This window comes from Dermochelys coriacea, chromosome 24, assembly GCF_009764565.3.
Source record: "Dermochelys coriacea isolate rDerCor1 chromosome 24, rDerCor1.pri.v4, whole genome shotgun sequence".
Taxonomy (NCBI): domain Eukaryota; kingdom Metazoa; phylum Chordata; order Testudines; family Dermochelyidae; genus Dermochelys; species Dermochelys coriacea.
Genome location: NC_050091.1, coordinates 8,175,511 through 8,203,470, shown reverse-complemented (window position 1 = coordinate 8,203,470; position 27,960 = coordinate 8,175,511). Strand labels below are relative to the sequence as shown.

The following is a 27,960-nucleotide window of genomic DNA, read 5'->3' as shown; positions in this document are numbered from 1 at the left end:
ACCAGGGGTCACACAATGAAATTATAGGCTGCATAACAAACAAAAGGAATTATTTCTTCACCCAACACACAGTCAGCCTGTTGGAACTTGTTGCCAGGGGACGTTGTGAAGGCCAAAGTATAACTGGGTTTAAAAAAGCATTAGCTAAATTAATTGAGGATGGGTCCATCGATGGCTATTAGCCAAGTTGGTCAGGGATGCAACCCCATGCTCTTGGGTATCCCTAATCCTCTGATGGCCAGATGCTGGGACCGGGGACACCAAGGGATGGATCACTTTATAATTGCTCTGTTCTGTTCATTTCCTCTGAAGCACGTGGCATTGGCCACTGTTGGAAGAGAGGATGCTGGGCTAGATGGACCATTGGTCTGACCCAGTGTGGCACTTCTCATGTGTTGAGTAGCCCATTGACATCAGTAGGCTTTTCATGGATTACAGTGCTGCTCACCGTGACCCTCAGTATGCAAACAGGCAAACAATATACAAATAAAACATTCAAAATGCTGTCAAGGTATGTGTCATGTTACTGGTATAGGTTGAAATTTTCAGAACCACTTAAGTGACTTGGGCCCCTAATGTTGCTGAAAGTCAATGGGGCTCTTAGATCTTGGGTACAATTTTCAGATTTAGGAGCTATCTGTCTTCCTTAGATATTCCTACATGTTTTTTAAAAAAATGCAAAAATCCCCCACGCATACCATATGTGATTTTTTTAAAAAGTCCTTAGACTACTAACTGGAAGAATTAATAAAGTGTTAGTAGAAAAACAGCTGATTTGGTTTTGCTTTTCATCATGTTTTAGTCTGAACAGTAATGATACAGGACAGGGTGTTAGTTTCAGTCTCTGATACTCATGCACTAACACAATGGTTTTCAACCTTTTTCATTTGTGGACCCCTACACATTTCAAATGGAGATGTAGTCTGTGGACTGCAGGTTGAAAACCACTGCATTAGCACAAACCGCTGTCATGTTCGTTTTGGGTTGCAGGCTCTTCAGGCAACTTTCTAACTCCAAACAAAAGTGCTTGAAATAATAAAAAGAAGTGCATTATGGAACAGCATTTTTTGGGGGGGAGGAGGGGATTAAATTACCTGATATAATTTTAAAGATTATTCTAGGTCTGACTACTTTCCCTCACTCTTTTTTGCATTTATTTTAAAATGAAGGGGTTAACTTTCAGAAAGACCAAATCCCCAAACACCAACCAGCGACGTGCACATTAGTATCTAAAATACCTTGGCACTGTACTGGAAAACAGCCAGGGTGCAGATTCATTATATGCTCTGAGGAGCAGTTCCTTACTCCAGTATTTATGTCTGCCATTAAATATTTACTGGTGGGTCTGTGTGAATCTGAATAACTGTTTCAAAAGCACGATTTGTTTTGAACATTGACAAATGGAAGGTTAACACAAGCAGAAATCTGTGGGAATTTTGGACATGATGCAATTCATGTAACAGTTTGTTTTATTTTAACTATTAAGTTAAGTATTTAGTTTCTTAAATCTGCATCTCACACGTATCTAGGATGTTGGAATTAGTCTTTCTAACTGTGCATACCTAGGCAGGAAGTATCTGAAGAGCGACTATTTGGAGTATTAACTACTTATGGCTCCAGGCCCTGTTTGAGCAAAGCTTTTAAAGACATTGGACTCCTACCAACTTCAAAGCTTTTGCTGAACAGGGGCCCAAACCAGGACTGTTCTCATGTATGTGGTTATCTTTATGCACAAGTCTCTGTAGGATCAGGTTCTAAATCAACAAGGAAATCATGTTTGGGTTTTAAAAACCCTGCATTTTCTCTGTCTTGCAATTCAGATACTCCAGCATCAGGCAAGTGACCAATCTATTTCCATATTTTGGGATCAATCTTCACTAGCCAGGTTGAATGAAATGCAGAAAATGGGTAAAAAGAACAAATGGGGACTACTAAATTGGGCTTCTTAAAATCCAGCTAGTATAAGGCAGTGCAGATTGATTTCAAGGAAAACCTTGATTTAACTCATAAACTGTAATCAGCTTTCTATTTGTACTTCAATTATTTTCTAAAGAATATTGGTTGATATAACCATTAAAATATGTTGATATACTACTAAATAGTATCTTTACACTAGATTTGGTACAATTTTTTGCTATCTAGGAGAGTATGTGTTCTGGGCCACGGTACTCGAAGCACCACAGGTCCAGCAGGAGTACTCTGAGAAAAACGAGGCTTACACACAGCTGTGAGTTATTGGCTTTACTGAAGGTTAGTGACCCACCCGCAATGGGGACTCGAAGTGTTGCAGTCACGAAGGCGGGGAAACCAGCACAGCGGAGCTCTACCTGGGACGGAGTCCAACGGAGAAACAGCTCATGAATATAAAATTAGGTGCTTCTTAAAGGGGGGCTTTCTACTACCTAGCGAAAGGCCATGCAAAGCAGCTATGTCCTTCAAGAACTATCTATATCCTGCAGTAACACAGCAGCTGTGTCCTTCAAGAATTATCTCCTACAATAACAAAGCAGCTATCTATGTCTCACAGTAGCCTCTCGGCTCGAGAAAGCGAAAGTTCCCTAGCTAGGCCATAACAAAGTCTTCCGCAGTCCCTTACAGTATGCTATAAATAGATTAATATTTTCAGATTCTTGTACATGTTAGTGTGTTAGAAATAGTGAATGATATATTACTAAATTAACTTTTGCTCGTGATATGGGTCAAGCTGCATTAGGATGGGAACTGTAATTTAAAGAGACAAAACAGCATATTTATCTTTTTAATTTAAATATTTTAAGAGATTATTACAAGTTTAGACCTTAATATATTTTGTATTTAATTCAGTTTTCATTTAAACAGGTTATTTTTAAAAATAAAAAACTTATAATCTAAATAACAAAATTAAAAAAAAAATCTCTCAGCCTACCTGCCGTAGGGTAAAATTTTCAAAAGAACCTGAGTCCCATTTTTAAAAGTGACTTTTGGATATGTCTACATTGCAGTAGCACTGTCACTTAATTCTGTAGTAACTCTACCCCCTTTCAAAATGGTAGGTAGGTCTTGGGGCTCTGAAGTGTCACTGAAAGTCGGTGGGGCTTAGGCCTGGTCTATGCTTAAAAGTTAGATCGACCTATTTACGTCACTCAGGGCTGTAAAAAATTTTGTGACCTGAGCGCTGTAGTAAGATCAACCTAACAACTGACTTCCTGAGGAAACTACAATCCATCGGTGATCTTCCTAAAAACACCATCCTGGCCACTGTGGATGTAGAAGCCTCTACACCAACATTCCACACAAAGATGGACTATAAGCCATCAGGAACAGTATCCCCGATAATATCACAGCTAACCTGGTGGCTGAACTTTGTGACTTTGTCTTCCTCACCCATAACTATTTCACATTTCAGAGTAGCAGCCGTGTTAGTCTGTATTCGCAAAAAGAAAAGGAGTACTTGTGGCACATTAGAGGCTAACAAATTTATTAGAGCATAAGCTTTCGTGAGCTACAGCTCACTTCATCGGATGAAGTGAGCTGTAGCTCACGAAAACTTATGCTCAAATAAATTTGTTAGCCTCTAAGGTGCCACAAGTATTCCTTTTCTTATTTCACATTTGGGGACAATGTATACCTTCAAATCAGCGGCACTACGATGAGTACCCGTATGGCCCCACAGTATGCCAACTTTTTTATGGCTGACTTAGAACAACGCTTCCTCAGCTCTCATCCCCTAATGCCCCTACTCTACTTGCGCTACATTGATGACATCTTCATTATCTGGACCATGGAAAAGAAGTCCTTGAAGAATTCCACCATGATTTCAACAATTTCCATCCCACCATCAACCTCAGCCTGGACCAGTCCACATAAGAGATCCACTTCCTGGATACTACGGTGCTAATAAGCGATGGTCACATAAACACCACCCTATACTGGAAACCTGCTGACCGCTATTCCTACCTACATGCCTCCAGCTTTCATCCAGATCACACCACACGCTCCATTATCTACAGCCAAACTCTACAATATATGCGCATTTGCTCCAACCCCTCAGACAGACACAAACACCTACAAGATCTCTGTCATGCATTCTTACAACTACAATACCCACCTGCTGAAGTGAAGAAACAGATTGACAAAGCCAGAAGAGTACCCAGAAGTTACCTACTACAGGACAGGCCCAACAAAGAAAATACAGAACACCACTAGCCATCACCTTCAGCCCCCAACTAAAACCTCTCCAACGCATCATCAAGGATCTACAACCTATCCTGAAGGACGACCCATCACTTTCACAGATCTTGGGAGACAGGCCAGTCCTTGCTTACAGACAGCCCCCCAACCTGAAGCAAATACTCACCAGCAATCACACACCACACAACAAAAACATTAACCCAGGAACCTATCCTTGCAACAAAGCCCGTTGCCAACTCTGTCCACATACCTGTTCAGGGGACACCATCATAGGGCCTAATCACATCAGCCACACTATCAGAGGCTCGTTCACCTGCGCATCTACCAATGTGATATATGCCATCATGTGCCAGCAATGCCCCTCTGCCATGTACATTGGTCAAACTGGACAGTCTCTACGTAAAAAAATAAATGGACACAAATCAGACATCAAGAATTCTAACATTCAAAAACCAGACGGAGAACACTTCAATCTCTCCGGTCACTCGATTACAGACCTGAGAGTGGCTATCCTTCAACAAAAAAACTTCAAAAACAGACTCCAATGAGAGATTGCTGAATTGGAATTAATTTGCAAACTGGATACAATTAACTTAGGCTTGAATAGAGACTGGGAGTGGATGGGTCTTTACACAAAATAAAACTATTTCCCCATGTTTATTGCCCCCTTCCCCCCCCTCCCCGCCCCGCTGTTCCTCAGACGTTCTTGTTAACTGCTGGAAATGTCCCACCTTGATTATCACCAGAAAAGGTTGTTCCCCCCCACCCCTGCTGGTAATAGCTCATCTTAAGTGATCATTCTCCTTACAGTGTGTATGATAAAACCCATTGTTCATGTTCTCTGTGTGTGCATATAAATCTCCCCACTGTATTTTCCACTGAATGCATCCGATGAAGTGAGCTGTAGCTCACGAAAGCTTATGCTCAAATAAATTTGTTAGTTTCTAAGGTGCCACAAGTCCTCCTTTTCTTTTTCCGGATATAGACTAACATGGCTGCTACTCTGAAACCTGTCATTAAGAGAGGAAGAGACTTGCCCAAGGCCACCCAGCAAGTTGATGGGGATAGAACCCAAGAATCCTGACTTCCAGGTCTGTCGATGCAAAGCGTCTTCTAATCTTGTAACAACTAGTGGGTGCAGCAGGAGGAAACTGCTATGTAGAATTTCTCTTGTCCCCTCTATAGCCATTGAATGTGAAATAACAAGGCACTGTAGCCCTCGTTTCTCCCAGAACAGGCTATAGTTTCTTTCTTAACAAAGAGAAGAGAGAGTCCCTCTAAAACTATACATTTAATAAGTATTGGTTAATGAGGAAAACCTTCTCTATTGCCAAGAAGGAAAACAGACATATATTTGTCTTCCTGTGGAATACGTGTGGAATTCCTTTTAATCATTATTTACCTTTCACTGCGGAAAGTTGTGCAATGGCTGCAAAGTGGGTTGTATACCTGAGATTCCATTCTGTCTGCGCACCTGCAGGCAAATCCTGTGTGACGTTGGAACGCTGCATGGTGCTGACTCATTCAGAGTACTTTTTTTTTTTAAACTCTCTCATGGTTCTGACCTCTTGGCTAGCACACACTTCAAGGAATGGCCACAAGATATAGTCACTGATTCTACAGTGTTGTCCACCTTGCACATTTTAATGCGGTATGTGATGCAGTTTTTTTGTGTGGCCCTAAGATCACTCACACCTTTTGGAATGAAGGGTGGCTACTTTTCTGACACCACGCTCAGTCTGTGCAGAATAGGGCCAGGTCTCACGTGATATGTGTAGACAACTGTATCTAAACATGTGACAGCAAATTTCAGATGGATTTCAATTCTTGTGGGCCCATGCTGGAAGTGGCTTAAAACTTTGTGGAAGGTAACGGGATGAAATAGTAACCATTTCTTTCCATTGTGCTAGTTAAAATAGGAGGGCATATCTCAGTGATGTCACTCTGGGTGTGGTCTATCTGGCCAATTCCTTAGACTATTCCAAGACTTGAGACTTAACTTAAGCAGCATTTCCCATATGTAGGGCCCTGACAAATTCAGGGTCCATTTTGGTAAATTTCACATTCCTAGCATTTTAAAAATCTTGAATTTCAGAGTTTTAGATATTTAAATCTTAAATTTCATGGTGATATAACTGTGGGGGGTCCTGATTCAAAAGAGGGTCACAGGGTGTAGAGGGGATGGGGTGTCGCAAGCCTATTCTGAAGGGGGAGGGGTTATCACGGTATAGCCACCGTTACTTCTGCGCTGCTTTCAGAGCTGGGTGGCCCAAGAGTGGCAGCTGCTGGCTAGGAACCCAGCTCTGCCACCAGCAGCAGCTGAGAAGTAAGGGTGGCAATATCATACCATAAAGAAAAGGAGTACTTCTGGCACCTTAGAGACTAACACATTTATTTGAGCATAAGCTTTCGTGAGCTACAGCTCACTTCATCAGATGCTGTAGCTCACGAAAGCTTATGCTCAAATAAATTTGTTAGTCTCTATGGTGCCACGAGTACTCCTTTTCTTTTTGCGAATACAGACTAACACGGCTGCTACTCTGAAAAATATCATACCATGCCACCCTTCCTTTCTGAGCTACTGCTGGCGGTGGCTTTGCCTTTTGGGCTGGGTGCCTGGCCAGCAGACACCACTCTCTGGCCGCCCAGCTCTGAAGGCAGCGCAGAAGTAAGGGCAGCAATACCACAACACCTCTACAATAGCCAGCTTTCACAGAGGAGACCAGATTTCACAATCTGTGATTTGTTGGGCCCTAACTATATGTGAGACAGCTGTTTCTTCAATAGCCATAAGGTCTAAATTACAAACATTGAGCTGTGTGATCATCTAGATACATTTTCCCACATCTTGCAGATGTTCAGACTCTAGATTTCCTTTTTGAATTAAGAGGATTTATGTAGCTCCCCCCCCCCTTTTTTTTTTTTTTTTTTTTTTTAATGTTTTCCATTCTCTTTCTGCCAGTTGCAAAACACCCTTTTGGGTTAACCTGTTACCAAAGGTGGTATTGTGTTGCTATCTCCATGAGCAGAAGTTGGCCTCTTTCTATCAATAAAACAGTGATTCAACAGCTCCAGGTTGGGGGTGTGTGTGTGTGTGTGTGTGTGTGTGTGTGTGTGTGTGTGTGTGTGTGTGTGTGTGTGAAGACCCATTAGCAGCCTACAGTTGCCCTTCCTGTGTTGTCCCTACTTCCTTATCTTAACTCTGTGGGCCAAATTAATCCCTGCAATGTACCACTAAAATGGGTTGCATGAAATCCAGTTTAGGCTTTAGTCGTTCAAGGGCTTCCAGTTGGAGGTATGTCTATACAGCAGCTGAACGGGTGTGATTCCCAGCTCAGGTGGGTGTACATGTGCTAGCTCTTCTCACTAGACATAGCTGTGTGGCCACTAGCTTGGGCCACTGGCTCAGGCTAGGTGCCTGAATACATATCCAGGGGGCCGGGAGGGATAGCACTGTGGCAGCTAGTCCGAGACACCCCCCATGCTGCTGCCGCCATAGTATGCTAAACCAAGTAGAGCTTGTGCGTGTATGTCTGCCCGGGCTGGGAATAGCCCCTCCCAGCTGCTGCATAGATGTGCACTGAGAGATTGGAGTCCCAAATTCTAGCCTCCTTGCAGAATTACTCAACGCTGGTGCTAACCCAGCAAGCACTGGAGAGGCTATTGCAGGATAGAGTTAAGATGCAATTGTGTCATAAAGCTTTAGCTTGGCCATAGCTGGGTGAGCAGAGTGCTCAGTTTAATGTAACTGGGTACAACACTCTACTCCTCCCGCCTCTGTTTTGATGTGTACTATCTTGTACACACTAAAATCCCTCCTTTGGAACCATGTTTGGGCTGGGTTTCTCTCAGGACTGCTCTTCCCCTTTTTTGCGTGGGAGCGGATTCCAGATATGCTGTTTCTCAAGTCCCTTTATCAGCTGAGTTGGACTGTAAGAATTCCTGACAGATTAAACATTTACCATGACTCACCCACCTTCACTTAGGTCAGGGTGTAAATCAGATGCAGCATACTCTTATACTAACTCTATTCAGGTAGCACCTAGGAGCCCCCATCATGGATCAGGACCCCACTGTGCTAGGCGCTGTATAAAGAAAGCCCCTGCTCCCAAAAGCTTACAACCTATGTAAGTCTCTAGTCCCTGCCTCTGACTAAACGTGGTTGTATGCAACAAACATACGGGAGTTACAAGGTGCAAGCTAGGGAGTTCTGGGGTTGTGAGCTGGAGGCAGTGTTAACATTCCAGCCATGTTTTGCTTGATCAGGTTTTTTTGCACACTGTAATAGTGATGTTACCTCTGCTTCCCACGGGCACTAGTTCCTGAAATCTGGTATCCTCCAACTTTATTGCCTTTCTGCTTCCTGGGTACTGTCTCTTACATTATTTATTCTCTCTTCTCCCCCTGCCTCTGTCAGACTTACCACGTGTACTTTTTATAGAGGCTGTTATAGGTCAGCACAGCTGATGCCTCCCATACCGGTTGCTCTTTCCTTCGTGCAGTGGCACATCACGCTATGTCTGGCTGAATCTTTAGGCTAGGGTTGGCACCTACAAGAAGGGCTATCTCTGACCTGACTGCATTGTGTCCATTCTGCCTTGATGTGCTGCAGCATCTGTTCTTTTCCTGTTACAAAAGCTACCCACCGCTTTCTACTTGCTGTGACCAGCCAGGCTCCTGTTGCTCCTCTCTTATATCAGCTGCTTTTGCCAAATCTTGTTCCTTCTTCTAGTCACTAGGTGGTTGGAGAGTCTTGAAACAGCTGTTCCGAATCCTTGATACGGTCTGTCCCCCTGCACGATCCCATCACAGAGGTGTGTCTCACTAGGTGTTTAATATCCCTCTGCTTTACAGGGTCTTTCCTCCCATGCATTCAGAGAGGAAGATCTAAGACCAACTGGTAAGATACTGCTGCATCTTGTTGATGCTCTGCATCATCTAGCCTGGAAATATGAAAATAATAAGATTGATTAAGGGTATTTGCTATCTGCTTGTGATCTGGGTATATTTACAGATGCTAGGGATAAACTCCCCTGGATAAAATCAATCTCGTTATTTCAATGTTCCTACAGACTGTGTGGATAACAAGCTCAGGACACTGAGTATAGGGGGATCCAGTATCTTGACACTCTCTGTATGTTGCAGAGGGCGAGTTGTCTAGTGATGATCAATGTCTGGTACGTGTCATGCTGAAGACCTCAGGCTAGATTTAGCACTCCGTGTGAAACAGGTGTAACTATGGAGTTATCACACTTATGAGCATATAGACTGGGGATTATTTCCTGTCTCCTCTCTCCTTGCCTCAGGCACATATTTTAACTAGATGGGGTTGTTCTGCCCCCCCAACCCCCTTGGCATGATATGGACCGATTTAAGGGTGGGTTGTAAACCTTAATTCTGAATTTCCGCTAAGAGGATGAACCAAACACTGAGGCAGGTACTATAATTGGCAGAAAGATTTCTGCAAGTCTTCACCCACACCCATACAAATAAAAAGCCTTAGGGAAAGAGTCCAGTCCTAACAGTTAGATTGTGGAGGCTGTGAATTGGGACTGCTGGGCTCCTGTAGTGTGTATCTTTTTAAAATCGCTATGAACCTACTATTGGTGCCCATTGTGTTCTGTTAGAAGCTGAAGAACACACATGGGTATGACTAATAATTGTGCTTACTGAATATACGCAAATATGCCCAACCTAGCTACTCGTATGCTCCTGCTTGGACTGGCTTCCTGCAGCTTCTTAAGTATAGCACACAGTGAGCACCACTGGAGGGCTCTCAAACTATTTAAAGGGATCCTACCCTCCACTTCCAATCCAGATCTGGACTGGGAACCATGGTGTAGTAGTTAGTGCAGGGACTCCTGGGTTCTGTCCCCGACTTGCTGTGTCACCTTATTTCAGAGTAGCAGCCGTGTTAGTCTGTATTCGCAAAAAAGAAAAGGAGTACTTGTGGCACCTTAGAGACTAACAAATTTATTTGAGCATAAGCTTTTGTGAGCTACAGCTCACTTTCCACTGTATGCATCCGATGAAGTGAGCTGTAGCTCACGAAAGCTTGCGCTCAAATAAATTTGTTAGTCTCTAAGGTGCCACAAGTCCTCCTTATCTTCATTCTAGTGCAGGGTGGGGGAGTAGCATATCCGCTCTTGCACCTGGTGCTAGCCTCATGTCTTTCTCGCTCTCTAAACTGAGTGACTGCTACGGGGATGTAGAGGAAATCACTGCTCTCCTCTTCCAGGATCAAATACTTAATTGCCATGACCTCATTATACCAAAAAATGAGACCTTTTAGTATCTGGCAGAGGTGGATTAATAACACAAGCAGTTGCTCAGGAATAAGGGTTTGCAACATGTTTTAGGCTTTTGCCTTTTGTGCCTGTTTGGAGCAGTGATGATCAACTGGCAGGTTACTGTATAACAGAAATCTTCCTGTTATCTTCCTCCTTCCATTAGGGCTATGCCCAATTTTTCCTCCTTGTTTGTCCTGAAGGCTCCCTGTCAGGCTGGTCTCAGTTTTGGACACTAGGGTAAAGTGTCTGTGTCTCTCTCTCTGTCCCCTGGTTTATTCCTGGATGGATTTGTGTAGTGTTCTGTATCGCCCACATTTCTGCTCCTGGGATCTGTGTCTGGGGAGAGTCTGCCACTGCCTTGCTAGTAGTGCTCACTCTGTGGTGGTACCATAGCCTGCTAGCAGGAAGGCTCTGTGTAGGAATCTGTAGCAGGCTTGCGACTCTTCCAAGGGTTTGCCTTCTGGTAGGGAAAGCTGGATAAGTGAGCTCCCTGACAGGATCTGCTAAATCTTTAAATCCTCAGCTGAGAGTAGCCAGAGTCGTCCTCCACTTACAGTGCAGGGTCTTCCCCCTGGAGGTAGAGGGAAGATGATCCCTGTGTGTGGAGTTTTTTGTTTGTGTCTCTCCCTTCCTCTCTTTCTTCCCACAACTGACTTTGCACATGGAGAATTCAAAGGTCAGCCTGGGCCCAATCAAGCAGAGTGCTGGGCACTTCACAGAATCTGGTTCCTTTTCATCAGCTCTGTGCAGCGGGGGTGGAAATACCAATTCTTAGGCTGCCTTGCAAGCTTGATAAACTGAGAGCAAATGGCTTCTTCGCAGCCTTTAAAATAAATAACTTACTGTGCTTTCTGTGTCTTCATATGTGCTCTGAAAACTGACTCATGCCACAAGGGCTGGCTTAGTGCTGCATGGGGATGGTAAAGACAAATCTGGAAAGGTTTAATTAAAGCTACAATAAATCTCTTCTTCAATAATCCTGCTGTTTCTGAGAGCAACCACTTAACTACGGGTGCTGAAATAAGACCAAATGCGTCTCTTTCCCTGTGTCACTGCACATCTTGCCAGCAGTTTTAAATAAGCAATCTGCTGGTTTGTTTTTAATGGCTCCTCCATAGCTGAATCTCTCTTTCAACACACTTTTTCTTTAGGCCTAGTGTTGCTCATTGATGCCAGCTGATTAGTCTTCCCACCAAAGAGCCTGGACAATTCCTGGTTGAGTAAGGGGACTGCCTACATTACAGAAGTACCTAAAGGTCCAGATTACAATAATCAGGGTCTCGTTGTGCCAGGCGCTGCATAGACTGAGTGTGGGAGTCCCTGTCCTGAAGAATTCAGAGTGCAAACTGGTGAAAGGAAGAAAGTTGAAATCCCATTTTACAGATCGAACTGAGGCCCAAGGCAAAATGACTTGCCCAAGACCACAAAGAGTCTGTGGCAGCCAGGATTAGATTGTGACCTCTTTGGGGCAAGGACTAATTTGTTCAGTTTGTACAGTACCTAGCACGATGTGGGTTCTGGCCCATTGTGACTGAGGCTCCAAGGGGCTACAATAATAACTCTGCTTCTGCTCTGCCTCCGGTGGGGAGGAGATGCTGTGAGGTCCAAACTCCAGCCTCTTCGAAGGCTTTGTATTTCATACGCCAACCAGTTTGAAAGGCTCATAAGTAAACAGAGGGCATGGGAATCCTTTCAATAATCAAACAGGGGGATGGGGGTTCAGATGATAGCTATCCATAGTCTGGGGGAGAGATGAGAAAGCTGTTTCTCAAAAATAGCTGGGCTGGAAACTCAAACCAATTGCGATTTTAAAAAGTCTCCTTTCTGGATCTCCATCATGCACTAATTAGGATAACTGAAGGATGCTACCTGGTTGCTAACAGCCAGTGCCTATTGGCTGACTCTTCTCCTGAGCTGTGGTCTGGAGGCAACTTATCTGCAGAAAAATCTAGCGCAATTGTGGCTGGAAGGTGGCAGGACTTGGAGTGGAAATCCTTCTTGACTTCAAAGCACTAGAAAACCACCGCCCTTCCCCCAAACAGTCGCACTTGCCAGAGTAATCAGCAGGCTCATTTTTGTCCAGAATGTCCCTGCCACAGACCTGCAGGAAAACCAGGAGAGAGGTCATGTGCTACTTAAAGAAACTAACTCTATGCTGCCCTACAGGGAGGCTGCAAGGAGGCATTGCAAGTAGGGATCTGACACTGCTTCCTGAGGAAGACAGGGATTTTTATTTTATACAAACTGTGCTACGTGCCATGGACCTCTGGGAAAAATCCCTCATTGTCTGTATTAATCAAAGAATCCTGTATTTAATCGCTTTTGCTAATCTATTGCTTCCATAGCACTGAGGAAGGATGGTCAGCAGTTAGGGCTCTTTCCTAGCACTTGGGAGACCTGGGTTCAAGTCCCTGCTCCACCACATACTGGGTGTCCTTGGTCAAGTCACATAGCCTCTTCATGCCTCAATTCCCCATCTGTACATGGGGGATAATAGCACTGTCCTAGTTGCCAAGGGGTGGGTGGGAGATTGTGAGGATAAATACATTACTGACTTTGAGGTGCTCAGATACTATGGTAATGAGGGCCAGATAAGAACTTTCAGGTTGTCCTTAGCCATATTTACTTCCCAGAAATGTAATCTCTGAAGAACCATAATTATTGTGGTAGCAGCCCCTATCCTGAATCAGAGCCCACTGGAGTTAAGGACTGTAGAGAAGTATAAGAGATGGCTTTCAAGTGGCTGGCTCCCAAGGTATCCTAGCGAGTGGTGAAATGCTGTTGCAGCACCCAGGAGCCCTGGAAATGAACCAGGACCCCATTGTGCTTGGCGCTGTACGGACTGCTGCAGTCTCTCTACCCTTGTACGAAATGTATAAGCGACACTGCTTGTGAAGTGATCCTGTGAAAACCTGTATACAGAGGGGTAAGGTGGCTTTAGGGCCTCACTGCCTGAGATTCCCCCTCCCACTCTCCCTATGTTCCACCACAACAGCTAATACAACTTGTTTTGGTTGCTTTTAACAATTTTTGGGAGGGCAGGTGAGGATCCCAATTGGAAACATCTCAAAGGGGCCCATATTGTTAATGTACAGAGCACCTGCCTGAAATCACTGGTCACTCTGATGACTTAGGGCTGGTTGACACTAAGCTAGAAAATTTACATCAACTCAGCTGTATCACTCAGGGGTGTGAAAAATCTAGCTATGCTGACCTAAGTCCCTGCGTAGATGGCGCTAGGTCAACGGAAGAATTCTTCCATCGAGTTAGCTACTGCTTCTTGAGGACATGGAGAGATTCTCCCATCAGAGTGGTGGCTTCTATATAGGGTCACACCTGGGGTCTTTTACACACCCCGAAGCCTTTTCCTATAAGCCTCAAGTGTCAATTCAAATGTAAGCTTTTGTGAACTGTTCATAGTCCCCAGAATGAACTCTGTCCATCTGGCTGTACGCCTCTATGGCTTTGGGATGAATACTGAGTGAAACAGCGGGGCTGGTCCGCAGCATCAGCCAGGATCAAACTGCAAGACTTCTCAAAGGCAGTGAGTGAGGTAGGTGTTTATATCTCCCCTCCCCTCTTCAATTGGGGTAACAACTTGGTATCAAGGTACGCTAGAGCAGAATCACGCTTTTCCTCCAGCTGGAAGGGCAGTCTCCAAGCTGCTGTGCAGATCAAGGATAGAAGGAGCCCTGGGAGCTCAAACAGGTAACCTGCTTGGCTGTCAGACAGCTGGAGCGGAGGCAAATCAAACATGCGTACAGATGCCCTGACTGCCGCCCAGTTTCATGCTGGAGGGAATTCAGGCAGGCTGTCATTCCCATTACGTGCTGCCAACCGCCTGCCCGTGCCTACGGTGAAGCAGTCCATGTAGCTTATGGTAATTGCTCATCTAACATATTGCAAAGGGAACTGATGCAGTGAGGCTCACTGCATCCAATGGGGAGCAAAAGACTCTCTCCATGCAGGCTGCCCCTGGGAGTGATGAGCGTTGCATCACTTTTGTGCTCAATATGTCACTGCTAATATCTGTTCCCACCAAATGGGAGTCTTACAGCTACCGAAGTGCCAGGGACGCTAGCTTAGATCAGATGCCGGTGACCGGGTGCAGTGGTGTTCTTATTCAGGTCTCTTGTGGATGTTGGGCATCTGCTTTCGGACCCAACAGAGGTGCTAACCTTCAATTGCAGCGAGTATGCAGCACTCTGCTAGTGTTTCTTAGGCAAGCAAGCCAGAAGAGGTGGGTAGTTTGGTCTTCAGAGTTTGCAACACACACACACACACACACACGATTTCTCTAAGATCATATCCTGCTTTTCTCCTCTACTTTCCCATGTGAGCATGTGCAGGTTGTATTTGCTGACACTGCATATTTTTAACAGGAACCCGAGACTGTAGGCACTTGAGCTGTGCGGCTGATTGGGATTTTGATCGGAGAAGGAGAATAGGATGGGTTGCATCTGGAATGCTGGTGACCAGAAAGATGGCATGAACTCAGTGTCACGATAATGGCCTTTCATTGTGGGTGAAACTGCTCTGTCCTAGAAACGCAGCTCGGTTCAGCAGTGCTAGCGTGAGGCTTCTTGCCCGTTGTATGCTTTTTTGGTTTAGTGTCTCATAAGATTTTAACAATTGCGTGTTTGCCTGCTTTTGCGGAGTGGGGGAGATTTTTGAAAGAAAAATGCTGCTTACAAACTTCAGAAAGCTATTAATCTCCAGCATGGCTAATCCTTGCATGAGATGCATTGCTAGTGTGACAAGTAAAAAGGAATTTTCAGTGTTGTCTAAGGTTCTGCAGTAAAATGCCCCCCCCCCCAATATTGGGAAAAAACAAAATCTTGCACTTGAGAAGCGTGTGTTAATTTATTTATTTAAGGGGTGTCTGTTGAGTAGAGAGAGAAAGGGAGTTGGGATTCCTGGGTTCTATTCATGGCTCTGTTGCGGACTTGCTGCATCCTTGGGCAAGTCACGTAGGCCCCGATGCTAGAAGGGCGTCAGTGTGGGTGAATCCCTGATCTGGCGTTGGATCATTCTCTGCTTTGAGCACCTTGCATTTCTGGTCCTGCTTTTAAAGGGTCCTGCCCAGGGCGCCTTCTGCTTGTACGTGTTTTTCAGTAATAAAAGGAGACACATATTAGGAGTGCCGAACTTTAATCTCTTGAACACTGCTACTTATCTCCAGTGTAAATAAACTCTATCGACAAAGCATTCCAGATTTGAATGGGGGGGGGGGGAAAGAGAGGGAGAGAGAGAGTGCGTGCCCCTACTTGCTCTGGTGGGTTATGCTCTGCTTTCACGAAGTTAATCACATGCCTTTGTAGTGGTTGAGCTCTTTAGCTTAACAAAGAGGAAGTTTAGGGGTATACTTGATTTAGCCTATGTAATGGGGTTCACTCACCACTGTGGTGCATCCTGCAGGCTGTCTTGGGAATTAGCTCAGCGACCTCTTCAGGTGATGTCTTGCCACCATCACTCCTGCTCTAGGACCCAAATCTCTCCAAGGACTGTGGCGTCCTCTTCAGTGACACAGACCTCTGGCTGTGCCACACGCTGTGCTCCCCCCTTCCGGGGGACCTGCAGTCCGCTGTTCAGCCACTTCCCTTAGTGGCTACTGCACCAAATTGTCTGGTTACTTCCTCGTGGCGCCAGCATCCTCTTTGCCCTTGCCTCAGGGCCGCAGCCAGCCAGGAGCTGTCTCTCACTTTCCCCGGTCCCTGCTAGCAGCACTGCTCTGTTCATGGTGCTGGCAGTTGTCTCAGCCCTCCAGGGATACCATCCTTTCTCGCTGGGGACCCAGCAGAGAACTCCCCTCCTCTGCCCTGCAGCTCCCTTTTTATATGGGCCTGGTTGGCTGCTCCCCTCAGCCCTTCTCTGATTGGCTGCCTTCTGCGCAGCCTCCCATGGACTCTACTAACCCCTTAGAGCCCAGTGTGGGGCAGGTGTCCCATCACAGCCTACAAGTACCTACATGGGGAACAAATATTTAACAGTGGGCTCTTCAATCTAGCAGAGAAAGGTCGAACATGAGGCAATAGCTGGAAGCTGAAGCTAGACAAATTCAGCCAGGAAATAAGGTGTGTGTGATTTTTAACAGTGAAAGTAACCACTGGAATAATTTACTGAGGGTCATGGTGGATTCTTCATTGTGGACAATTTTTAAATCCAGATTGGATATTCCTCTAAAAGATCTGGCCTATGTGATCCAGGAGGGCTGACTGGATGATCACAATGGTCCCTTTTGGCCTTGGAATCTATAAGCCCAGCTTCCTCAAGCACAGCCTTGCCAGCAGCTGCTCCTGGCTCCCTACTTAAACCCAGCTGTGCCAGTGGCATAAGAGTGTTCTCTTTCCCCTGCAGGAGGCTGGAGTGCTTTTAACCCCCGGGGATGGAGCAGCATGTGAATGGAGCTATGGGCGAGAAGCCAAACCCCGTGGACTACGGGGTTCAGATCCGATTCATAGATGACCTGAAGGAAATGAAGAAGCCCCAAAACATCAGGCCCAAGCATTCCAAACCAGGCTCCTATGGGGTCGCGGTGAGGGTCCAGGGCATTGATGGGCAGCCCTTTGTGGTCCTGAACAGCGGGGCGAAAGGAGAGGACTCCTTTGGAGTGCAGATCAAAAGTGAGAGTAAATACGGGAACCCTGCTCACAGCCAGTGGCCTGAGCAGCTGGCCCCTAACTCCGTCAGGGAAGGCCTGGGCTCCATCAGTTCTGATTCTGACCTGCCGGAAAGCCGGTACGTGGCCAGACGTTCCCAGTACAGCACCTCTGACGAGGAGCTGAGCTCCCAGCGCTACCCAAGGGAGACGAGGCCTGTCAGCACTGAGGCAGCTCATTCCTACCGCCAGGATGGCTCCTTGTCCCCTCAGGGCAGCTCCAGACAGCTGCCACCCCAGAGGCCTTTTGGGGAGGAGCTGAGGAGGACTCAATCTCACAGCTCTCTCTTAAGCCCCAGTTCAGGGGAGACCTATGGCCCAAGCCCCCTCAGCATGCAGACCAGGGGCACCTACCAATCCCAGTCTCCAGCCAGTACCAAGAGCAGCAGCATGCTGGACATTGCAGGCAGGAAAAGGACTGACCCCAGCCGGGAATCCCACGCAGCTTCTGGACAAAGGTTGGTAACCAAACCATCACCAGACCCAGAGTCCCCCGGGCCTCAGCAGCCAGCTGACCAAAATGACATTGACACGAAGCCCCTGTCCTCGGTGGATTCCCTGATCACGAAGTTCGACGGGAAGGTTCAGCAGAGGGGCCGAGCTGCCAGGAGAAGCCAGATCTCCCTGGAGGGGAAGAAGCGGTCGCAGAGTCTCAAAGGCAGGGTGCCCTACCACGACACGGCCGATTCCAGAGAGCTGAGCTCCGCCCAGGTCCACGATCACCTCAGGGAAGGGCGGAAGGGCCCCGTTGCCAAACAGCCCAATGCAGCCAATGCCTCTTGCACTGGCAGCCTGAACCGAGCACTCCTGGAAGATGTGAAGGAAAACTCGGTCAAGGCCCAGCTGATGCGAGACTGGACCCATAAAGGCTTGGAGGAGCCTGTGGTTGAGCAGCAGCAAAGTCAAGTGCAATCAGAACTGCAGGTAACTCTTCGTTCGGGACTCAGTCCTGCTTGGCACGCTGGCCCTGCTTCAGCACCTATTCCACTCTAAGCACAGGAGTAGCCAATGGGAGTAGCAATGTGCTTGACTTCTTGACAGCCCAGCAAACTGCGTGCGGTCAGTGCTCAGGATGGAGCCTTAATTAGCTCTCTGGGCCTCAAGTTCATTGCTGGTGACGCCATTGGTCCCTGATCTCGGGATACGCCTGCACTGCAGTTGGGAGGTGTGATGCAGTAACTGCTGCACAGGCCAGCTTCGCCTGGCACCCTGGGCTGCAGCAGTGTGGTTATTCAACCTGAAATCGGCATGCTCCATCTTCGGGCTTGTCCTACCCCAATGAGGAAGCTGCTGCTCCTCCTCCTTAAGGAATGCTGTTCCCAGCTGGCCTATTTCCAAGTGCTTTATGCACTAGAGTTCAATGCTGGGAGCATAGATCCCAAGGTGCATTTGACTCGGAAATTCACTAGGCCCTTAAGGGCCGCCACCTAACTGCCACCTACACCTAGTTACGTCAGATCCCAGCCACGTTTGCTTGCAAAACTGCTGCTGTGGCCCTCTCCTAATATAGGGAGCACAGTGACAATGTCACAGGTGGATGCAGATCTTCCTGCTTCAGGGCATAAACCAAGCACTCATTGCCTGGGCTTAAGAAGAAACTTACCCTGTTGGTAGGTTATTCCATAAAGGGAGTGGTGGGGTTGGCTTGCGCATTGCTCTGAATCAGCTGGTGCTGGCTGCCATCAGACGGGGTACCAGGCTAGATGGGCCCGTTGGTCTGATCTCATCTGGCAGCTCCTACTGCTGTGCAATGAGCATCTGGTGATGCTTGTCCTGTCTCGTTAGCAGCTTAAGTCCACTCCAGACCTTCTGAAAGACCAGCAGGAAGTCTCTCCGCCTGGGAGCAGCGAGTACACCAAGGAACTGATTTTCAGTATTCTGAAGGATGGGTGAGTGTTGGGGCGAGCGCTCGTGGGTCCAGTTTTAGACAGAATAGCAGCATCTGATGTGCAGCTTGCTCCGTTGGAGCATGGGAGACTGGAAGCATTGGGTGCTTCAATGCTTCACTGCCATAAACTATGGGTGACAAGGTGAGGGAGGGAATATCTTTTATTGGACCAATTTCTGTTGGTGAGAGGAACACGCTTTCATGCTTACAGCCTGCTCTCACAGAAAGCCGGTCCAACCAAAAGATATTCCCTCCCACCCCTGTTTCTCTCATATCCTGGGACCAATACAACTCCAACAATGCTGCATAAACCACTTTAGTGAAAAAGGTTTCTGAAACAATACAAAGAAGTGCTGCATCATCTTGGGGGTGGGATCAGGGCTGACCAGAGGCGAGGGGAAAAAGGGGACACAATTGTACTGGGGCCCTGAGCTCAGGGCCCCCCCAAAACATCTGTATAAATAAAGTGAAATGGGAGGAGGTGGAGCCCCAGCAAACATGATGCATCAGGGCCCCACATTTCTCTCAAGGGGGTGGTGTTTCTCAAATGAACTCTGCCCCGTAGCTCTCACTAGGCAAATCTATCCTAAACAGGAGCCTAGCTATCAAGTCTGTTACACAGGAGCTCAGACTAGCTGATCACAAATGGGCCCTTCTGGCCTTGGAAATCTGAGTCTCTAGAAAATCTTGCCCCAATGTGCAGGAAAATTGGTCCTTTAAATAAAACAAAACTCTGTTCCTTTTAAATCCAGCCCTGGGATAGGGTCTAGCGCCCTGGGCATCTTGCTGGGAGTGTACGCTTAAGAACCCTTGAACTACCGCTTAGCCCACACTAACAACTGTAAGCACTCTTGGCTAAGCGGTAGCAACTTAGAAAGGTGCAAATTGTGCACATGGCAACCTTGAAGCCGACAAAGGGAATTAATTCCTAGCGGCGTCGCCTTCTGTGTTTAAGTAATCCTGATGGAGGTGGATAGTGTCTGTTCTCTGGGAAGTCCCCACAGTTGGGTGGGAGTACAGGGCAAATGAGCAGCTGATCTGCTGAACTTAATCACTAAAAAGGATTCTCTATGGGAAAGCGAGGGTTTACAGATGACCTCTCTCCTTCCCCTTCCCGGCCTTGTGGACACTTGACTGAAACACTCACTTTCAGATTTCACTCCCCCTGGCTTCTTGTAAAGAGGGACTTACCCCTTTATCTTCAATTCATACATTATGGGCCTCATAAGCTGTGGGGAGCGGTGAATCGAACTTTCCTCTAACTTGCCCCAGAGATGCTCATCTTAAGTGTTACCTGCAACAACATTAAGTTAAAAAAATCTGGACAGAAGTGTGTATGTCTCTTAAGTACTTACTTTGGTAACAAGGGCCAAGTATCTGAGCACTTCACAACCTTTAATGTATTTCATCCCCTCAACACCCCTATGAGGCAGTGAAGAGCAATTATCTCCCTTGTTCAGATGGGGAAACTGAGGCATGGAGGGGTTAAGTGACTTGCCCACGGTCACACAGGTCCTGTGGCAGAGCAGGGATTCAAACCTAAGTCTCCAGAGTCATAGGCGAGTGCCTTAAACACTGTTCTGCTTCTTCCTTCCCCACCCCCCTTGTGGTTGTGTCCCTTTTAACCTGAATGATTTTCTTTGTTGGTATTTGCTTGTTTCTTTTTCAGGAGCAAAGAAAGTGAAAGCTCACTGAAGAGAAAAACCAACCTGATGTTTGAGAAGATCCAAGCACTCGCTGTAAGTCTCCATACCAGCCTCCCCTTATTTTGCAAAGAATGACTTTCACCCCTGGACTGAGTCCAGTGCAAAAGCCCTATGAGACTTATGGGGCACCCGGCTCTCAGCAGAAGGGTGAATTTTTCACCCCCGTATAATCAAGCCAGGGTGGTACTGATCGGCCAGGATGACTGCCGTCTCTTAGTGTACATCTGCACTGCAGCTGGAAGTGTAATTCCCTGTTCAGAGAGACGTACATCTGCTAGCTCCGATCAAGTTAGTGCAATAAAAATAGCAGCATGCCAGGGTGGGGTGGGCCGCGGGAGAGGCTAACCATCCTACTACTTAGCTATTGTTTCACATGGGATTGTTCTCCAGGCAGCTTGCATTGCTGTGCAACGCTGCTATTTTTAGAGCACTAACTCAGTCAAAGCTAGCCCAGGCATTCTTTCCCGAGCTGGAAACTTACAGCTGCAGTGTAGACACTACCCTCTTCTCCTGAGCCACACCAACAGGCTGAGCTCCCTCCCCCTCCACCCCCCACTGCAACCCCCCAATACACAGCGTGGTCAGATGCATTGTGGGCTTTTCACCTTTCGTTAAGCCATCGACAATTGGCCCGAGCTGGGGGTTGGATTCCAGGTTTGACAAATCAGTGATCTGACAAATGCTTTGCTCTCTAGGACTCAATATTTTTTATCCTTTCTGAACTGCAACCTTAAGCAGTTTGAAGCAAAAATGAAAGTTTTGGGGCGGGGATTCTGGGGTATGTGTGTTTTTTACATTATCCCATTAGCTGGAAGAGATCAGTTTCTCCTGTGGACACTGCTGTGGCCCTGGAATTGGATTTTTGTTTGTTTGTCATCTTCTCCAGGGAAGCAGACAGAAATGACTCTCTTTAATTCTGAGAATTATCTGTGTATGAAAGCAACATGGCTTCCTTTCAGGAATCTGCTCTGACGCTGCTGGAGATGTTAAGTTAACAGGGAGTGCAGTTCCCATTTAATATTCTTTGTTAAAAGGGATCTGAACCCATTTTGCTAACGTCACTATTCTCACAGCTCGTCTGGTGCTGGCTGCTTCCTGCTGTGCTCAGAGCTTGCCTGAAATGGCAGAGGTCTTGATTAAAACTGGCATTTCAGAGCCTCAGGCTTGAGGCCCAACATACCTCTGGCAGGACGTGGAGCAATATCTTTTGATGTTGGTATCAGAGGGCTGCTTGCTAGTGTCTGGTTTAAAACGAAAAACTGCTGCTGAGAACGAGATTGTTGATTTTTCCTCTTAACTTATAGGAAGTTTAAAATTGGTGGCCTGAACTACTTGAGCACTGAGGGGGAAAAACCGGAGACCACTGGATTGGCACTCAGGAGATCTGCGTCCTAGTCCTGGCCCTGCCACAGGCTGCGGGTGTGACCTTGGACAAGTCCTTGCGCCTCTCCGTGCCTCAGTTTCCCCATATGCACCCTAGGGATACTAGCTCTGCCCTGTCTCACAGGGGGTTTGTGAGAATCAATGCACTAAAACTGTGAGGTGCCCAAAGTCTGTCATGATGGAGGGCTGTAAGAGTACCTAGATATAACTAAAGGTACTCTATATTACCACCATCGGAGGAGACTGAGATCAAGGTCCCGTTTTGCTAGGTGCTGTACAGACACATGGTCCTTGAAGTGAAGTGCTTTCATCTACACAGGAGAGAGAAAGGAAGATCCCCACTCCTGTTTTACGGGCCTGTCTTGGGTACTTACCTGGCCCCCATCACCGCAATATCAGAGCACCACACATTTGTCAATCAATTCATCCTCCCAAGACCCAGAAGGTGGAGCTAGGCAGTTGTCCCCATTGTACAGGTGGGGAACTGAGGCACAGGGAGGCCAAGTGATTTGCCAAGGGTCACACAGGAACTCTGGCGGAACTGGGACTTGAACCCAGGGCTCCAGAGTGCCATCCCAGTCAGTGTCTTAACCACAAGACTGTCCTTCCTCTTCAGTAATTGACTTCAGGCAGCATCTCCAGGGTGCTTGTGTTAGACAGAGCCCCCTCTTTGTTTAACAGGTGGTGCCTCCTGAGGATGCGAGAGCATCCATTTCCCAGAACAGTGAGCTGAAGAGGAAGGTGGAGGAGCTGCAGGAGAAACTAGATGAAGAGACAAAGGTGACGCCAGTACCTGGTCGGTTAGATGCACTGGACAGTCAGCTCCTACATTGCCAGGAGGGTGGTGAAAGGCTGCTGGTCCTATGGAGCTGCCACCCTTCCACTACTTTGGGTGGGGAGAGTTGCGGGGGGGGGGTGAACTCTGTGCTGTCGACATACACCCCAGCATGGAGTGGGGAGGTTTGGGGGGAGACTTGGCCAATTACACTATAATTACACTGGTCCAGTGGCTGTAAGTACTGTGTATCCTTTACTCTTGGACTGGAATATCAGCTGTAGGGTTGCCTGCGGGTTGTGGGGTGGGTTCTGTCTCTGCCTACCCCAACCAGTTCCCTGCACAAACTCATCCCCTTTTTACCCCCCTTCCCTCTCTGCAAATTAGGAGTGAGGTGCCTAATCCCATTAGGACCAGATCCTCAGCTGGCCCAGTTCCGGTTGACTGACTTACGCCAGCTGAGGATCCGTTTGTGGGATGCCACGAGAAACATTCTCTGAAGTTAGCTGGTGGCAGCATCCCTTTAAATCCTAGCCTCTTCCTCTTCCGTGGCCGCTAATGCTCTATTCTCCCCTCTCCCAGCTCCGTCAGAAAGCGGAGCAGGCCAGGGAGCATCCCAGGAGCAGTGCTGCTCGGAACCTGGAGAGCCAGCTGGAGAAGGCGCAGAACGAGTGCAGGCTCCTCAAGGGAACCTTGGAGAAGACGATGCAGGAGCTGAAAAGCCGCTTGCAAGAGTAGGAGCCACTTCTTGTGTCTGGGGTGGGCTACGCAGGTCCTGGAAGAGCGCTAGCGTGTCTCGCTATGGATACCGTGCTCTCCATCATTAACAAGCCCTTCCCACCTCCTGAGTTAGGTTGTGGGCATTCCTGTTTTATAGATGAAGAAACTGAGAAAGAAGTGACTTGCCTTATCTAGCTGATCCTAACTGCCTCAAGACCATTAATGGCTTTGTCCTCTCAGCCCCTGCTTGAGGTACTATCCCCATTGTACAGCTGGAGAACTGAGGCACAGGGTAGATGGAATGACTTGCCCAAGGTCCCACAGCAAGTCTGTGGCCAAGGCTGGGAATTGAACTCGGGTCTCTTGACTCCCAGCCCAGAGCCCTACCCACTAGGACCCCTGGTGTCTGGGCCAGAATAGTATGTGGGCCTCTGGCTGTACTGTGCTGAGACCAGGCTCCTCCCTGGCTGGCTCTAACAGGCTCGCCTGGTCTCCTCTAGGCTGACAGAAGTGAAAGCTGCCAGAGAGCAGATAGAGGACAAACTGGGAGACGCAGAAGAGCAGCTAATGGGGATGCACGAGGAGCTAGACAGGCTGCGGAAAACCTCGGTGGACTCTGCAGACCAAGACGAGCTCATGAAGGTACGTGACTCTCCCCGCCTCATCATGCGTCTTGGATCCTGACTGTGCTATGGGCCTGGTTCTCAGCAGGAGTAAATAGATGCAGCCATTGAAGCTGACGGTGCTGCGCTGAATTACAGCACTGGGGGAGCAGGGCCTCTCCCTGAATCAGCGTTCCACCAATAATCTCTAGCGCCCTCCGCACCGGATACAGGAGGTCGGTCTCATTATCCCCACTGAGCAGATGGGGAAACTGAGGCACCGAGGCACAGTATCTTGCCCGAGGTCACCCTGCAGGCTGGGGGCAGAGCTGGGAATGGAACTCAGATTGCCAGAGTCCCAGTCCAGTGTGCTATCTACTAGCCAAGACTGCCTCTCTACAGCACTGCTAGAGGTGTATAGCATAGCTCCAGGTGGGGAAAGCATCTCTGTCCCTGCCCTCCCCTCAGGAGCTTCTGGAAACCAGAGAGGAGTTGGAGGAGGTCCTCAGTGCCAAACAGAAGCAAGAAGAACATCTGCGCCTGCGGGAGCGGGAGCTGACGGCGCTGAAAGGAGCCCTGAAGGAGGAGGTGGCAAATCACGACAAGGAGCTGGACCGGGTGACGCAGCAGTACCAGCACAACATGGACCAGCTAAGGCGAAACATGGAGGATGTGTCTCAGGTAAAGCCACAGACGCGTGAAATGGAAGCATAAAGTGAACAAGCTGGGGGAACTGCTGGCGTCTGCTAGGAGATTTAAGGCTTGCTCGTTTTACGGACTGGATTTAGAAGACAGAAAATTATAGCTGTATACCGTTTCCCTTAAATGCCCTCCCCTGTAGCTTTTCAGTTGGCTGTGACCTTTGCTTCCAGTCCTAAAGTATTCTCGAGGGGTGGTGTGGCCATGGGCACTGCATGTCCCTGCTCAGTGACTGGGAGGCTCGGGGCTATACCAGAAAGTTGCACCAATTTTAACTTAGTGTGATCTCTCTTAAACTGCTTTCTAGCTGATTCAGAAAGCTCAGTGGATGCTCATTTTGGTCAGAACCTGGTTTATTTCCGCTCCACACAGCTGACCAAAATCAGCATCCACACAGCCTTCTGCACTGATTTAACGAAAGCTGGTTTAAAAGAGATCCCAGCTCAACTTAAACTGGTGCAACGGCTCAGCCGATGCTTTGGTCAGTGTGTACAAAGCACTGTGAACCGCCAGAGAAAAGGGGCACGTTACTTAGTGCTCCTCCTCCCCCAGCACTGAACTTCTGAATCCGCTGACCAAGCGCTACATGTGGGTGCTCAAATCACTTGCTTAAGAGATGGCTCGAATATGTCTCTCCGTGGTGCTGAATTCTGGTGTGTTACGCTAGTATCCAGTTGGAGGAGCTCCCTAGATTTTAGAGAAGCTACTGCAGATGACCCTGATGTAACGAAGGACAGGATCTAGGCTGGGTGTGCGTTGGAAGCCTCCACTGAGTACACGGAAAGCTGTAAGGAACCCTGTGTAAATTTTGCAGAGATTTCTAACCTCTTAGGCATAACTTCCCCATAACTTCCCCTACTTTCAGTAAATGCACCCAACCCAACAGCAAATGCTTAACAGCTTCGTTCCTGTTCCTAGGATCAAGCCAGTCTAGAGATCGAGAGGCAGAAAATCAACTCAATAATGAGGAACCTCCAGAAGGAGCTGGAGGAGAGCAACGAGGAGACGGGCCACTGGAGGGAGATGTTCCAGAAGAACAAGGAGGAGCTGCGCAGCACCAAGCAGGAGTGAGCTCTCACTGATGCGCCGTGTGCATCCCAGGATGGCAGCTGTGACTGGGCATGGTTAGCTAGGGCCGATCTGCCCACAGGCTAGAGTGGCCCTAAAGGATTCGGCTGCTCCATCTTATCCAGTTAAACGCCTTTCCTGTAAATCCAGGAAAGATAACTGGGGGATGTCTCCCGACCTGGCTCTAGGGTGTCATTCCAGGGAGAATCAAGGCAGGATTCTTGGCCTGGGCTCACTGGCAGAAGCCATGTTGCGGTCGGTGGACAGGCTGACAGGGACTGGCATCGCTGATGCAGAGCCCAGCAAGGAGCTGCACGGTGCCTCTCTCTGATCATGTCACAACGTTACCCAAGGGAGGATAGGGGGTCATGTAGCTCAGGCTTGGCTGGCGTGCACAGGGCATGCAGCCAGCCACCTGAGTCTCGGTGTACCCTTCCTGGTGACCTTTGTAGGCTTTCTTCCCACTCAGCCCAGCTTCTCCCAGGGTCAGACTCCCCATGGTTCTTCCATGGGGCAATGGGGAGCCCACCTGACACTACTTCTCTTCCCGCATGTAGGCTCATGCAGGCGAAACAGGAGCGGGAGGAGTTCGAGGAGGAGCTGCGGGAGCTACGGGAGCGGTTCTCAGCCATGCGGGTGGAAGTGGACCAGGTCAGGAACAGCACCGTGGATGCTGGCCAAGTAGAAGCCCTGAAGAAGGTATGATGGGCAGAGCGTGGTCAGAAGGAAGGTGGCTCTTGGCTCATAGAGCAGCTGTGTGAACTACCTGAAGGTTGGGGCCTGGTTCTCACGGATGCCAAGGCCTCTTCAGGCCACTCTGGTAGCAGAAAGGTGCCTTAAAATGAGCTCCTTGAGATCCCCATGGCACATGGGGCCACTGTACCACTGGTGTAGCCGCTGGCATAGAGGGCAGGGTAAGGAAGTGGTCAGAGCTTGCCCCACTACTCTCTGCTGCCCAGAGCCCAGGGGGTTATGGCTAGAGCAGGTTGGGAATCTTCTGACAGAAAGGTTCTCTCTCTCTCTCCCCAAATGGGGACAGGAAAAACCACTTCCTGCCCAGGCTTAGCTACCACAATGCAGTGGTCTTAATCGGGACCACCGCTATGCTGAGGGTAGCAGGCTCTCTGGGAGCCCAGTTCCCTCTCTGTTAGGCCTCCGGCTACCTTGTGAGCACTGCTGGGACTCCCAGAGCTTGGCACATGTATTCGATGCTCTTTAAAGCCTGTCAGCAACTCTCCTCCTCCTCCTCCTCCTGCAGAAGCTGCGTCAAGCCCAAGAGGAGCTGAGGGAGCTGACTTCAGAGAAGCAGGCCCAGGACGAGCTGGTCCACCAGAGGGAGCGGGAGCTGGCCGCCCTGAAGGGAGCACTTCAGGAAGAGGTGGCCAGCCATGACACGGAGGTAGAACAGCTGAAGCAGCAGTTCCAGAAGAACTTGCAGCAGCTCAGGAAGGATTACGACGAAGCTGCCAAGGCAAGAGCCCAGGGTCTCCCAGCTCAGACCCCCTATAGCAGAGGACCCTGGGAATGCCTATCCCTGCCTGATCTCAAGCCAGACGTGCTGAAGGCTGCACACCTGGGTAACTGGCACCGGTGGGCAGTAACTATTGCAGCTCAGGGGTGTGGGGCACAGAACTGTACCCAGGACACAGATCTGGGGCACCTTCTGCACAGCTTGCTTTGCTGCACCCTGCCCCTGAGACCTGCCCTTTATCGCTGTGACAGCAGCAAACCTCTGAGCCCACAATGCCCCTTGGGCATGTCTTGCTGCTTGCTGCCTCCATATCCTTGGAGTTCCGTCATAAGCTCCATTTCCCACCCCGTTTACCCAGCCAGCGAGAGGTGCCACCTCTTGCAGAGACGCCTGCTCACTGTGCGTGGGCCACAGTGGAACGGGCATCCTCTGTCCAAAGATCTACACCTGAGAGCCCGTTTACCCTCCGCTGGGCAGAAGCCTTTGGAGACCAGCTCCTGTGAGCTCCGGCTTCCCACGTGCCAGCGGAT

General features: G+C 48.3%; 1 protein-coding gene across 3 annotated transcripts in view; it reads left to right on the top strand.

The window, feature by feature from the left end:
* CGN (cingulin) overlaps positions 1–27,960 on the top strand; it is a 65,508-nt gene that overhangs the window by 5,561 nt on the left and 31,987 nt on the right. Inside the window, exons 1-11 of one of the 3 annotated variants that reach the window (XM_038383019.2) lie at positions 5,239–5,261; positions 16,818–18,042; positions 18,904–19,007; positions 20,676–20,745; positions 22,777–22,875; positions 23,453–23,604; positions 24,091–24,232; positions 24,661–24,873; positions 25,810–25,958; positions 26,517–26,658; positions 27,218–27,430. In XM_038383019.2, coding sequence (XP_038238947.1) covers positions 16,846–18,042; positions 18,904–19,007; positions 20,676–20,745; positions 22,777–22,875; positions 23,453–23,604; positions 24,091–24,232; positions 24,661–24,873; positions 25,810–25,958; positions 26,517–26,658; positions 27,218–27,430 — 2,481 coding nt within the window. In that variant the 5' untranslated portion in view covers positions 5,239–5,261; positions 16,818–16,845. Of the gene's footprint in view, positions 1–5,238; positions 5,262–16,817; positions 18,043–18,903; positions 19,008–20,675; positions 20,746–22,776; positions 22,876–23,452; positions 23,605–24,090; positions 24,233–24,660; positions 24,874–25,809; positions 25,959–26,516; positions 26,659–27,217; positions 27,431–27,960 lie in introns of those variants that run through there. The other 2 variants (XM_038383020.1, XM_038383017.1) reach the window with 2 other exon arrangements.